General features: G+C 42.2%; 2 protein-coding genes across 2 annotated transcripts; both read left to right on the top strand.

The window, feature by feature from the left end:
* Positions 1-202: 202 nt before the first annotated feature.
* Positions 203-1,751, top strand: LOC143100585 (fish-egg lectin-like). Its single transcript, XM_076263921.1, has 4 exons — positions 203-281; positions 583-813; positions 1,155-1,387; positions 1,550-1,751. Exons 1-4 carry the CDS (start codon positions 215-217, stop codon positions 1,679-1,681), a joined length of 663 nt encoding a protein of 220 aa, XP_076120036.1. The 5' UTR covers positions 203-214; the 3' UTR covers positions 1,682-1,751.
* A 6,154-nt stretch (positions 1,752-7,905) lies between these two features.
* Positions 7,906-15,152, top strand: lamp1b (lysosomal associated membrane protein 1b). The gene is made up of 7 exons (XM_076263920.1): positions 7,906-8,065; positions 8,155-8,286; positions 9,105-9,307; positions 10,847-10,969; positions 12,362-12,428; positions 13,060-13,227; positions 13,472-15,152. The coding sequence occupies exons 2-7, from the start codon at positions 8,226-8,228 to the stop codon at positions 13,609-13,611; spliced, it is 762 nt and encodes a 253-aa protein (XP_076120035.1). The 5' UTR covers positions 7,906-8,065; positions 8,155-8,225; the 3' UTR covers positions 13,612-15,152.
* Positions 15,153-15,210: the final 58 nt, after the last annotated feature.

The raw sequence follows: 15,210 nt of genomic DNA, 5'->3' as shown, positions 1-15,210 counted from the left end.
CTTCTTACAATAGTGTGTTCCACATGAGTCGTTACTGTTCATCAAATGAAACACAGAGTGATTGCTGCATCACCCGCAATAAATGTATATATTTTTTTCTTAAAATGGAGAAACCTTCCTCTTTCTCCCCTCTGACCTGACAGGGTGCCATGCTGTAGAGAGTATATAAGCTGAGAAGCTCCACTTCTGCCCATGTCAATCAAACTCCTGAGACATGAAGATTAAACTCAGCTCTGCACTGTTGGCTCTGCTGTCCATCAGTCTGGTGGCTAGCCAGTCAGGTAGGTGTTCTGCAAAAAATGTGTAAAATGTGTAAGAATATGAAATGTATAGAGACATTTCTACATTATTGTTATCTTATGAAGTACAATTTTAAGTGTACAAGGGTACAAGTGCAACTTGCTATAGCATAACAATGTAACTATTAATTTAACCTATTATATGTATTTTAGTCTTTTTTAGCTCATCTGTGGGCACCTCAGATTTGTTTCTAACAATGTCTCATTGTATCTGTGTACAATGACAATAAAGTATCTATCTATCTATGAAGTGGTTACTGGCTGATTGCTTTTTTGCTCCTAGTACACAACTGCAAGGAGGTCACTTTGAGGAACGTGCAGCAGATTGATGCAGGAGCAGGTCAGGTGATAGCTGTGGACCGCAGCCGACGAGTCTTCCACCTGCACGGCTCCAACTGGATCACCCAAAATAGCTATATGCAGCATGCTAGCGTAGGACCAGCAGGGATTTGGGGAGTTGATCGCCAAGGCTTCATCAACAAGGTTGTGGCAGGAAAATGGACAAGGACAGGAGGTAGGAAGACAGTGCAGAGAACTAGGGCTTCGGACTTGAAACCGTAGGGTTGCCGGTTCGAATCCCGACCAGTAGGCTCGGCTGAAGTGCCCTTGAGCAAGGCACCTAACCCCTCACTGCTCCCCGAGCGCCGCTGTTGTTGCAGGCAGCTCACTGCGCCGTGGATTAGTGTGTGTTCACTGTGTGCTGAGTGTGTTTCACTAATTCACGGATTGGGATAAATGCAGAGACCAAATTTCCCTTACGGGATGAAAAGAGTATATATACCTATACTTATACTCATACCAGCGACCAAGAATACGATTTCCTAACTTTTCCACAATTGTTTTTCCTGTCACTAGTACGCCGGATGCGGCAAGTGGACACAGGAGGGGACCAGTTTGTGGCTGCGGCTGGAACACCGGTTCCTGGACTTGCAAGCGCCGTCTGTGTGAACCGTCCCTCTGCTGTGGCCTTCAAATCTCCAGGAACTGTTTTGCCCAAATTTCGGATTGAGGCAAACATGTCATACTACAGCTGTGGCCCCAGTCGTTGCTGGGTAATCAACAACAAAGATGAAGTCTTTGTCACTAATGTAAGAGAAGGCTTACAGAGTTGCATGCCAAGAAATACAAGTAATCTGTATTTTTAACTGTTAACTTAATTTACAATGCATAATGTAAAGTTTGAGTCTTTGAATACTTATGCATGGATATGTATGTGTGTGTGCTGTATGTATTTGTATGTATGTATGCAGCCAGTGGATCCAAGAACCTGTAAAGGCACTAATGTCCTGTATAAGGTGGGTGGGTCTTTGTCTATGGTGGAGGTGGCTTCAGATGGCTCTGTATATGGAGTGAACAGCCAAGGTCAAATCTTACGCAGGTAAAATACCGATGCATTTATTTGACATATCGCGCGTTGCGCCGTTAAAGGGAATGACAGATGTCATTCTCATTGGTTTAAAATGATGTTACGCCCCAAACACACCCATATGACTGATTAAAAGACCTAGGAACACCTTGTTACGCCATGCGCTCCACTTTTGAGAACGAAACCCTTCCCAATGTGAACTGGACATCCTACTAAATTTGAATAGACTTTTGACGAGTGACGATGCACTTTAGAATGTCATGATAGGGCCCTGAGTCTTTACATTCTCATAATGCCCTTTAGCCAGCTCTTGTTTACAAGCCTCGTTTGTTTGAGCCACATTGATAGCACTATAGCAATATTAGCAATAATATGCACACTTTTAAATTGTTATAAGCAGCCTTCATTGCTTTGGAAATGGAAGTAGGCTATGTATGGACATATTGCTTCACATTTCTGTTTGCAATTATAAGTGAATTATGAGCCTGGTAGCCATCTAGCTATCTGAATGGAATGCGTTTCAGTCGGCTCGGCATATCATGAGCTTCATGTAAATGCTTGGAAAACTTGGTGAAGACTCACCATTCTACAAAGGCAAAGTAGTCGACTAGTCTTTATATTTTTGCCCATGTTCCAAATCACATTGATAGCAGCCTATGTTAAAGAGCCCTCTCACCAATCTGCGTTTAAAAATAGTCAGTATAGGAACCAGATAACCTTGCAAGTCGCAACCTCCTGTATTTGTTGCCTTTAAAAAGCACAAACCAGCTGGCATCTGCCACTCTCTTTGTCTCTCTCTTGCGCGCAAAATTTGTACAAAAATTGCCCGATTGGCCACTCAAAAATCCAAGATGGCCGCCAAAAATGTACCTAACTAAATGGTATTTCTCATAGAAATACATGTACTGGCTCACTTTCACCAATAGTAACAGACAGAGGAGGATCCAAGGATTTCAACAGTAGGCCTACCTAATTTTTCAAAACATACAAGTCAAAAGTTAGGCTACATGCATTAACGCAACATTCAGCCAAAAGGCATGTTTGCTGAATGCAGTGCACCCTAGAGGTCAAAGGGCACCAAACTGTATATAGGTCCTTGCGATGAATTCATCAGTCCATGTACCAGGAGTGGCTTTGATACATGAAAGTGTTGCTGAGATATGACCACTTCCTGTTTCCATTACTGTTAGTCTATGTTAATCTGAGCTGAGTTAGTCTGAGTTTTCAAGCTCTTTTGTGAATATGTATGACAAGTACAGTGGACACTGGAGCTCTTCAAACTCCTCAAACTCACAAACACATTTTCCTACAATCTCCGCCTTAATCATATATTTTCTTTTAGTGCTGTGGCATCACGAAACATTAGAGACACAAAACACAAAAACTGGAATACTAACATGACTCTATCCATATCCATATTATGTCATTCTGAGGGGGTGATTTTCAGCCTTAAATTAGACCAACAGTTTTCTGAAACGAAGACCAAATATGATAAATGATTCAATGTTTTCTCAACATCTTTCTTTCTGGACACCATCAACACCAGCTTTATTCCTTCACTCATTTGGGCCAATGTAACGGTGAACAATTCATACGTTAAGTTGTGTGAATTTTTAAAATAGTTTGTTTAGAATTACCATACAGTATGTGTATGTCTGTATTTCTCTGTAGATCACACTGACCCAGAACATAGGTAAAGGCCAAATATAACTGATACATGCTTGTTTGTGCATAATCATTTACTAAGGTAAATAGTAGTAGTGGTTCTGTATTTTTGTTTAGAAAATTTATCAAAATTACTAACTTTACATTAAAGTAGATGTACTGCGAAGTGGTACAAAATATGACCGCTGCTCAGTCCTGCACATTCTCTCCACAAAAATAAATCACGCTTGTTAATTTGTCTCCATCCCCTACTCTTGCAACTTTTGTGTATGTAAATGAGTGTGTGCATATGTGTGTTTGCTTTTGTGTATATGTGAGCTTCTCTGTGTGTGTTTTTGCCTGTGAGTGTGGGGGTAATGGTGTGTGTGTGTGTATATGTGCGTGCGTGTGTCTGTTTGCCTGCATGTGTGTGTGTTTTAAGTGTCTCTGTGTGTGTGTGTATGTGTATGTGTATGTGTGTGTGGATGTGCCTGTGTGCGTACATGTGTGTGTGTCTTTATGTGTGTTTGCGTGTGGGGTGTGTTAATGTGAATGTGTGTGTGTGTGTGTGTGTGTTTGTGTGTGCATGTGGGTGTGTTTATGTGTGTCTGTATATTTGTGTGTGTTTGTTTGTACCTATGTGTGTGTGTTTATGTATGCGTGCCTGTGTGTGTGTTTATATGTGTGTGTGTGTGCATGTGTGTGCATGCCTGTGAGTGTGTGCGTGCCTGTGTGTGTGTTTATATGTGTGTGTGTGTGCATGCGTGCGTATGCATGGATGTGTGTCTGTGTGTGTGCGTGTGTGTGTCTGTGCTTGTGTGTGTGTGTGCCAGTGTGTTTGTGTGTTTATGGGCTGTATTTTGGGCCACCAGCGCATGGCGTAATACTCGTTATTCACCCACGGAAAGTTGAATTCGCTATTTTGCACGTTTATTTTTTAAACATTGCGACCAGGGGTGTGGCAATTAACAACCTAGGGAGGGGCCTGGCGCGTTGTCTAAAAATCGCTATCATACACCACCTAAACCTGGTCAGAAGTCAATGGCGAGTTGTTCATATGCTAATTTAAGAGCGCATGTCAACAGTCATATTGGCAAATGCACGCACCATCCTTCTATCATTCATGAACGCACACCAGCGCACGTCCATGCAAAGCATTACAAATTGCACGATTACAATGGGAAACATAATTAGAATAAAGATATTACGAAATACTGTACATCTCATAATGAGTAGTTATTCACCATCATTTGCAAATTGGTAATGACGGTTAAAAGTGATTAGGGGAGAGGCGAGAGACACGTATGGAGCACAGCTGAAGACGCACTGTCACGAGATATAAGCAACTCCTCTGCAGGATAAATGTTGTTTTACTCAGTCATTTGAGCAACATTAGGGTAAGTGTTGCTTTTTCCAGCCTATGTTTTCGATGGTAACCCATTGTCAGTCAATAGTGAAAGTAACTGCATATAACTGTCTTGTCGTTGACTGACTCCTTGGTGAAGTTAGTTTCACTTTGCCAATGAGTTCAAATAATAGACGAGTGCAAATGCGTGAAGGCTATGCTAGATTTTAGTAAAGCATGGTTTAAGAATGACTATACCATACGGTCTTGCAAGCAGCCTCCTTCAAATGCGCCGTTGAATGCCAAAATACCGATGCATTTATTTGACATATCGCGCGTTGCGCCGTTAAAGGGAATGACAGATGTCATTCTTATTGGTTTAAAATGATGTTACGCCCCAAACACACCCATATGACTGATTAAAAGACCTAGGAACACCTTGTTACGCCATGCGCTCCACTTTTGATAACAAAACCCCTCCCAATGTGAACTGGACATCCTACTAAATTTGAATAGACTTTTGACGAGTGACGATGCACTTTATAATGTCATGATAGGGCCCTATGTGTATATGTATGTGCCCACACACACACATACACAAGCACGCACACTCTCGCGCACACACACATACACACACAAACACACACACACACACACACACACACACACACACACACACACACACACACACACACACACACACATAAATACCCCATTACCCCAATACACACACACTCACAAGTGATCATACACACACACACAAGAAGCATCCATATACACAAAAGCAAACCCACATATGCACACACACATTTTACATCCATAAAAGTTGAAAGAGTAGGGGATAGTGACAAATTGACAAGAGTAGTTTGTTTTTGTGGAGAGAATGTGCAGGACTGAGCAGCAGTCATATTTTCTATTCATCTAGTTTCTTACACTATTGTAATTAAAAGGAAAACAATAATGGGCTGGGAGACTTCCCATCACTTGAAATCAAAGCTCAAAGTTAGCACAGTGGGCACTACCAATCATAGAAAGCTAACTAGCATTATGCCTATTAATGCAATTTTATTTTTTAGACACCCTTCATGGCTGTCTGCTGCTTGTCTAATGCTTCTTTGCCAAGCCTAAGAAAATGGTTTTGGGTGTAGTACCAAATTACAAAGGTGCCCCATGATAGGTTAATATCCACACACCTTTGTGTTGTCCTGACAATTACATGAACCAGGAAATATTTTTTTTACAGTGAACAAACATCCTCCTTTTCTTCAACAATAGCATAGCAAAAAAATTAACTTGGAAATAAATACATGAAATACTGGAACAGACACTAGAAAGTCCAGTTGAGGATGAAACTCACCTGCTTAGTGTCTCTGAATCCAATAAAGGGCACACCCAGCATAATCATTAATGTGCTATTTATTACACAGCTAATTAATACGGAAAATGTTGACAGGGAGACCATTGTTTATAATCAATGTTCAAAGGTAAAGTAAGGGCAGGGTGACATTGGGGTCAACATGAGTCGTTATTGTTCATCAAATGAAACACAGAGTGATTGCTACATCAACTACAAGAAATGTACTTCTTTCTGGAGAAACATCCTCTTTCCCCCCTCTCACCTGACAGGGTGTGATGTAGTATATCTATGTTAATGTTGCATTTTACAACGGCATCGAACGTGATTCAGCCAATCACAATCAAGGACCGGAACTATCAGTTTTAGAAAAGCTGAGAAGCTCCACTTGTGCCCATGGTCATGTCCCAGGTCAACAATCAAACTCCTGAGACATGAAGATTAAACTCAGCTCTGCACTGCTGGCTCTGCTGTCCATCAGTCTGGCTGCTAGCCAGTCAGGTAGTATGTAAGAATGTATGTATGCAGCAGGTGCATCCAAGAACCTGTAAGGGCAGTAATGTCTTGCGCAAGGTGGACTGATCTTTGTCTATGGTGGAGGTGGCTACAGATGGCTCTGTATATGGGGTGGACAGCAAAGGTCAAATCTTCTGCAGGTATATCACTCCCAACTCTGTTAAATAAACAATGATACCACTATTGTAATGGTTGAAAACCAAGCCAAGTACCATAGCAGCAGACAGCTCAAGATCTCCTCTGTGTTGTAGAAATGGCGTTTCCATCCAGAGGCCTAAGGGAATCAAGATAGACATGTCAGCTACGACTTGGGCAGACTGTGGGTGCTCACCAAGACTAGGATTGCTCTGGCTGACTACAAAAATGTGTACACACGTTTATCACATTCAAACGACTTCCTTCTGGTTAGCTCAAAAGCTCTTCAGTTAGGCTTATTGCACACAGTGCTTTTACTTATATCTTCTAGAATTACTTATTTTCTTCATATTTCCATGTAGTGGTGTCAAAAAAATTGATGGAATGATCCAACAGTGCACTAAACCAAAGGTTATGGGTGTGTGGTCAACAACAGTCAAAGGCTAGGTAGCATTATCTTGTGAAGACATTCCGAATATTACTGTAAACATTTGGCATCTTCTTGCCAATTGTGCCATGTCATCTAATTGCACTAGCGTTTAAGTGCCCCTCTGACATGTATAAGACGTACATTTGGCCTGTTTAATGGCCAGAACTAATATTAGACTAAAACATATATCCAAATTAAATGAATTAAATCCAGTCAAAAGTGCAGTATGATAGCATCAGACCTCTGTTTCAGACCTGAAAGCATCAGTTACCAAAGATGCTAGACTATGAGAAATTGGGACTGTGAATAATGCAAGGTTATAGTCATTATGTCAACTTTTTTTTTTTTTTTTTGGGGGGGGGGTGCATTTCCCACCATCCACAAATAGTTTTAAAAATCATAAACAAGTCATTAGTTAAGTCAGTTAATTAAGGCATACCAAACTTTTGATGGACATAGGCATGGACGGATTATAAACCCCCTCTTTAAAGTAATCCCTTAAATTATGACTTCTGGTGAGTTTTGAGGAAAGAGAAAAGTAGGATGGGGAAGAAGCAACTTCACACAGGGGCTTCAGGACCCCCTGAGCCCTTGGGCCCAGTAGGCCCATTCAGTAATCCACCCCTGGACATAGGCCTGTGGACACGCCCATCAGTTCTATTATGACTACGGCCCTGAAATAATGTACGATTGCTGTGTTACACAAAACGTTTCATAGGCCTGGCTGTAGTAATTATGACAACCACTAGGGGCTGCATAATCTCTTGAGAACTCCTACTGTGTTTTCTCTTACTCATTCTCACGTGACAGGGTGGTCCTAAAGTGCCGCTCACATGACCATTTTATTTCTTCCGAGCGCAGCTGAGCTGAGGGGGCATCATCTCTGGAATGAAAGGAAAGCAGCGATAAAAAGCGTCGTGACCTGATACGTTTGAAGCATATTTTAGCACAAGAGGAGTGAAGGACGTAAATCAGGGTGAGCTTTGCTGCAGTTGTCTGAATTCGACGAGACGTTGTGCGCATTGTTTCTGACCGAGTGCGTTGTTTGTTTGTCTGTCTACCTAGCTCTCCTGCCGTCCTGTTGGCGTTCTTCTGGCTGAGTGCGCTGAGATTCACTTTGGCAACTGACTGGAAACATGATACCTCACATTCGCAAACAACCTCTCCCCGCCGGCCTAACATTCATCGTTGTGTTAGGTAAGAGAGTCGGCTACCAAACACCGGGAGAGTTGGAAAGTTCGCTACCGTTAGCTAGCTAGTCATTTGTTGTATTTTTTGCAGTGTTTTTGTTGTGTGAATTCATCTTGCAGCTGCTAGCCTTCAGTGCCCCATAATCTTGTTATTTAACCGGCCCTCGCCGACTTTAGTTCATGACCCCTGTCGTATTTTCTGGGGTTGTTTTTCTGGTTTGGTAACATTGATATGGGCGCATGTCAGTGCGCTAGACCGTATTGTCTCTCTCACGTGATTCTCCCTATGTGGGGCTTTGAGGCAAACCGCTGGCCTGGCACAGGCAAGTGTCACCGCCTGTTTTCATTAGGTTACATCTTACTTAGCAAAATAACTTGGTGGCCGCCGTGTACGTGTAAATCGTGGTGTGGTGTAATTGGGTTTTAGGACCTCCGTTTCACACATGGGTGTAATAACTGTGGAAGTGGATGACTTGGGCTATTTATTGCTCCACTAGTTAGCCAATTAAACCTAAGTGTGGTAGGCCTATTGGTACTTTGTAGATTTTCTTCTATAGTCTATCAGATTTCAGATTATGATCCCTGTTTGTTTTTTTTGTTTTTTTTTTGTTTTTTTAACAGCCCAACTGACCGTTTCTGACAACAGTCGTTGGATGATTTTTTATTTTATTTGATGTAGCGTATTTGGCAAAAATAATGTGAAAGTTCATCTGAAGGCCATAGGTTCGTTTGGACATATCTGTGTCCTGCCCTATAAAAGTGAAATAAATGCCAGCAGAGTGGTAGATTGAATACGGAGTAATACCAGCAATTATATTTCCACAGCGGCAACGTTGCATCAGAGCTTCACTCAAGAGGTAGCAGCCACCACTGCTGCCCCCCAGTCCAGCACTGCTCCGGCCACCCCTGCTGCTCCTGGCCACCCAGAGAGGGGCAACTACAATGTCACCAACTCCACTGGGACGGTTTGTCTTATGGCTCGCATGGGACTGCAGCTCAACGTCACTTTCCTCAACAGCGAGAATAAGGTACGCACGCCCTTGAGCAGCAGCAGTCACGCTGACCGTCCCCTGTCTGCAGGCTGTTCAACCCATGCTTATACTCCCGTTTGTAAGAAAGGGCCAGTGTGCTGCTTTTCGACACACATGCCCTCTGGAGATGACATCTGATTATTTACAGCAAACAGTCGGATCCTCCATTTCCCTAGTTTGTCTAGTATTAGGAAAGTTGTGTAAATCTTTTAAGTCTCAAGATGAAAATGTTTTGATCCCTTGTGAAGGTTCTCCTTGTGTATGACTAGTCCTTTTTAGTTTTGTGCTCTTTCCTCTTGATCTCTCAGCCTCTTGAATAGGATGGGTAACGTTGTTAATAGTTGGCATGTATTCCAGGACTAAATTATCATTGAAGTAGAATATTTTCTTTGAAACATCAAAGTCCAAAGCAAATCTCTCTCAATGGGAAAGAAAACCTGGCTGAAATCATAGCTACGAGCAAACTTGTGATCTTGGTAGTGCAGAAAAACAACAACATGTATGGATTTCTCAAGTATCTCCCACACTCACTGAAGAAATCAATAAACGAGAGCCTGCAGAGATGCCTATCAGGTTCAACACACATAGAGTATAGAGAAGAGAGATCCCATTAAGAAAATTGCTCAAGTACTTTAACCCAAGAAATACACTGCAGTCACTCAACCTGTGACAGGATTTCTTAATGGATTTCTTGGTATAGCAAAGCACAACTTGATCTACCATATCCCCCTGTCTGTTTGTCCTCACAAATGCCCCATCCTTGTGTTGTGCTGATGTGTGGTTACCTCACACATTTAAAGAAGCTCTATACAACAATTTTAGCAAAAATGACCTTAATTATGCAGGTTGAGAGTCGTTCTGATGGTTCTACAACACTTTTTGGGTCGTTTGGTGGGTGCTTCGTCTCCCCCTAGTGCTTCTCCGCGGAAAAACCGAATATGCAACTTTCTGGTCCCGGACCGAAGAAATCCGGATGTGACTCGGCGGAAGGACTCGAAAATGTAGTCAGATTCTAGTTTCTAAGAAGACTGCAAAACGGACTCCCAACTAGCCTTGGGTGAACTTCGTTTTTGTAATGTGGTTTGATAGTCTCTTGAACAATGTGTTTACTCGACCGTTTTATTGTGAGCCCTGTATGTGTTTAGCTTGGTTTCTTGATGGCTAACTCGCTAGCTAGTGGGGGTTTAGTGTAGCAGTCACTTGCTACCGAAGCTGCAGGGGGAGCTAGCCCAAATCAGGCGAAAACCCAGAAACAGCGAAGGAATAACCAGACTTGCATAGGGCTTCTTTAATTAGCACCTAAGCCCACTAACAGCAAGTATGCCTGTGTGCACACGGTCTGGTGTTCAGATTGTAGTTGGCCTATTGGTCAAAACAGACAGACCATAGTTCTGCAGCTCTTTGTTTGTCATTCCAAATTCTTGCTATTTTGGACTTGGGTTTAGTGATCTGATCTGTTTTGATGAATTTGATGTGTGAGTAGGCATGATCATTGCTGAACCTGTTCTTTCTCTTTTTTTTTTTTAAACGGTCCAGACTGTCCAGGAGTTGATGAATCTGCATCCCAACCAGACCAAGCACACTGGCTCCTGTGAATCAGACACAGCCACCCTCATCCTCATGGAGGACGGGACCAACCTCACCTTCTCCTTTGCACTGGTGAGTTCAGGGGCATGAGAATGCCCTTGTGATGACCGAGTGAGGAGAAAACATTGAAGAAACAATGCCACCATTAGCATGGATAATGGAGCTCCATCTAAAATGTTGATTTTTAGTGCACTCTTAAATCCTTTGTAGTAGGGGTGTAAAGATTAACCGATACGTATCGGTATCCGTTTTTAACGTGTAAGATACGGCTACATCGATATGTGAAGCCCCGTATCGGAATAAAACTGAAATGAACCGGTGGTTATATCGATTTACTTGTTAGAAATCGGTTCATAACCCTTTCTGCTCGCTCAGACTCTGATTTACGTTGCAAGCAGCGCGTTCATCCCACTTCCTGTTTTGAAACTACACGTGGCATGGATTTGTGGGTAATGAAGTTCGTTTTGGGCTATACTAATTGCCCAAAGTAGACAAAGGACTTCATTACCCATACATCTACTGCAACTTAAGCACGTGACAACTCGCACTCTGTCGTTGTTTGACAGATTTTACTCTTTTGTTTGTCAAAATCCAGCGCGAAATTAAACACTTACTATAGCATTCCTAAACGGCAACGATAGTCTGTAGAGTAGCCTTACGTTTGATGAAGGGATTTCCTTAATGTTAAAGAATAATTTGGCCCTTGCTGCTAAAACGATGTACAAATTATTATTATTTTGTTCATATTCACTCAGACTTGGAACAAAATAGGCCCAGTTCATTGATATGTAGGCCTATGTTGTTCTAGCTATGAGAAAAGGCCAAGATTGTCTTAAGCACCGTTTATTTTATTTCGGTATTGTCTTACCTCAACAATAGGCTACAGCTCCTTGAAAACAATCAGATATAACTCTATAAAATCTATAAAGTCTATAAAAATGTATTTTTATGTTGTATCTGGCTGCTTTGTTTGGCTGAAATGTAGACTATTCTTTTTTCATTTCAATACAATATATGATACAAACCTCAGTTTAGATAATCATATTCACACATTTGTTTTTGCCTAATTGACATGACCATGATAATTTATAATATAAAATTAATTTGCACCTTAAGCAAATGATAAAAAATCTTTCAGAATGCTTTCCATTCTTCAACTGCATCGAACTGCATCGAATCGCATCGCATCGAATCGTACTGAATCGTTTTTTATGAACATGTATCTTTTCTTGTATCGAATCGTGCCCATGTATCTAGATGTGAATCGTATCGTCTTTTACATGAGAGATTCACACCCCTACTTTGTAGCAAAGCAGGCATTGAAAGGCCTTATGTAATTGTTGGTTGCATCTCCACATTCTGAGTAGAGGAAACTTGGACCACTAGGTGGTGCCATAGTCACTAATGCTGATTTTCCAATGTTCTGTGTATGACCTGTGTTTCAACTGCTATTTGCGCTTCCAGAACACTACATCGAAGAAATATCACCTGAACAGCTTGGCCCTATCAGCAATCTGGCCCGATATGGCTGGTGAGATTTTTGTTTGTACACAAACCTGTGTGTCCAAAGTAGAAACTATGAATTATAGAACGAAAGTAACTATGATTGATTGTCTTTCGAAGCTTCCATAGGAATTTTCCAAAAGTAGTGTTTGATTGTTGGTTGTTACTCCTTAGGCTGAGGAAATAAATCTAACATTTGCTTGCAGAGTCATGCTTAAACAGAGACTTGTGTGGACTTTTTACATTACCAGATTGTGCTGGTAGCTTTTGTTGTATCCAAGCTGGGATTATCAGATGTTTATCAAGAACAGAAATGACATGCCTTTGGTCTAAGGCATTACAAATAGGCTGTAGGTCACGAGTTTAGTGCTTAGCTTAGGCTGATGTTTTGCACAGAAACACCATGTTACATATGTGTATTATGAAGTTACGTTCCTGATCCCTGTGTTGTATTTACATTATTTTCCCTAATTGTTTTGGATCATGTAGAAACGTTGTTGAACGTGAATTTATCATTGAATTTGTAGTTATGATGATGTTTGTTGGTTAATTTATTACAAACTAACAAAAAACCTGGATGTTGCTGATTTTGAGATGAAGGTTTTCAGACCTTTTGGCTAAACATTGTAATTTTATTTTGTCCCTTATCCCATCATTAGATTCATTCCATGCCTCCAACACCAGTCTGGACTATCTGAGAGGCACTCTGGGCCGGTCCTATATGTGTCGGGAGGAGCAGATCTTGAACGTGGATGAAAAATTCTCCCTCAACACCTACCAGCTGCAGGTACAACCTTTCGGTGTGAGAGCAGACCAGTTTGGTGAAGGTGAGTCTTGAAAATAAAGGACAACACACATCTGTATTTGTTCACCAATATTGGGGAAAGGCAAAGCCTTGGATTTGTGATTTTACAGTGTGTGATCCACAGCCATGATATTAATTTGATGACTATAAAAGGGGTTAATTTTACCAACCTATCTGCATGTTCCCCCTCCAATGTTCTGAGTCCAAGAGTTTCTCTGTGTTGAGACCAGATGTGTTAACTGTCCCACACCTTCCTTCCCCCCCAGCTGAAGAGTGTGAGCTGGACGAGGACGACATGCTGATCCCCATCATCGTGGGCGCCGCGCTCTCCGGCCTGGTGCTCATCGTGCTCATGGCCTACCTGATTGGCCGCAAGAGGAGTCATGCAGGCTACCAGACCATCTGAGTACCGCCCTCGTCTCCAAAAAAGCCAGGGAGCACAGCCAACCACCACCACCCGATCCTCGCCCCACAACCTCACCCTCACCTACACCCTCACCCATCCTTTACCATCACCTGCTAGCCTTAGCTTCTTACTCCATGTATCCACAGAACCCCAGCTTCCTTTATGCCCATGGTACAGGCCCCCAGCTGCCTTTCTGAAACCCTGCCCCAAACCCACATTGCCCTGCCTTGAACCCGTGCCAAGGTTGGCCTTGCTCTTCCAGGACTTCCTGATCCCGATCTCTTGTATAAAAAAACCCACAAACAAACAGGAATATAATATGACATGCAACATGCAATTAAGACATGCTCTGAGCAGACTCAGAAGCTCAGGCTGTGTGCGAGTGTGTGCGAGTGTGTGTGTGTGTGTGTGTGTGTGGCCAACTTAACTCATGCGCCTTTGTTCAGTTTGGGTCTTAGTCTGAAGAGTTTTATAGAAGGAATGCTTTAGGGATTGTTTTAACTTTTTTTGCTGCTGTTGCTTGTCGTCTTTTTTGGTGTTTTTGTTCACCGTCTGTTTCCGGGGTTTTCCCTCATATATAGACAATAAGGATGTGTTCCAAGTACCATAGAAGAAAAAGGAAACCATTTTGACTGACATGACTTTCGTATCTCTGACATCTGCTCCGTGCATGTCCCTGGTGCGTGTAGTCGCTCCCTCACCCCCTTCCTTTTGTACATACTCCCATAATCCTTACACTAAAACTAAACCGGCCTCCGAACGAGGCCCTTTACTGCTACAATTGGCTTTGCACTGGCACTCAAGACTTGGACAAACGTCCATTTAACTGCTTTCTGGGTGTCTATCTCCTTGTCCACAGATCCAACTGTTACAGATTGGTATTCAAATGTCATTAAGCTAAAAAAAAAAAAATCAAGGCCTTGCTTTTCAGGGCAGGTCTGCCGTTTACTTTGACGGCATCTAGTTGTGGTTACTTAATTAATTAACATATTTTGACTGGAGGGAAATTCCACAGGAAGCCTTCAGTGATGAGTTCATTATGGGCACCATGTGCAGTGCTTGGAATCTGCTGAGGACGTAGGTGATGGAGATATAGTGATACGGACGGGAGTGCCAGGGACTGTGGGCCTCTGCGGTCTGGTATTTAAGTGGTGTTGTGCATTAGAATCACCAAAAGGGAGTTGTCGTTACTTCACTGTGCAGGGTATTATCCAATGTTTGTGAGACTGTTACATACTAGTTAGGTGGAAGGGTGGGCTGACCGGAGTTGTGTGAGTGTGAGATTGTTACCCTGTACAGGGTGTTTCACTGCACTGCTAAGCCAGGACTCATCAGGTCAGTGTCGCTGGTTGGATTCTCACTTTTTCCATGCGCAAGCTCGTTGGCCTCAAGAGTGGGGTATAGGTACGGGAGATGCAGTTGATCTTTCACTGAGGGTATGGATGACTGCCAGCCATTACTAGTAATTTAATTGTTTTAATAGTGAATGTTTGGATCACTTTTGAAATGCTGTGATTTCAATAAAAAGGGACAAACGAGAAGTAGTGTGACTTGTTTAATCTATGCTCCATTACTAGTGAATGCTATCTACTGTGCAAA

Source organism: Alosa pseudoharengus, unplaced genomic scaffold (assembly GCF_046254945.1).
Source record: "Alosa pseudoharengus isolate Yale_2024_CS ecotype anadromous, Long Island Sound unplaced genomic scaffold, YU_APseudo_1.1 YU_APseudo_1.1_scf_3, whole genome shotgun sequence".
Lineage (NCBI taxonomy): Eukaryota > Metazoa > Chordata > Actinopteri > Clupeiformes > Clupeidae > Alosa > Alosa pseudoharengus.
This window is presented reverse-complemented; position numbering and strand designations above follow the sequence as displayed.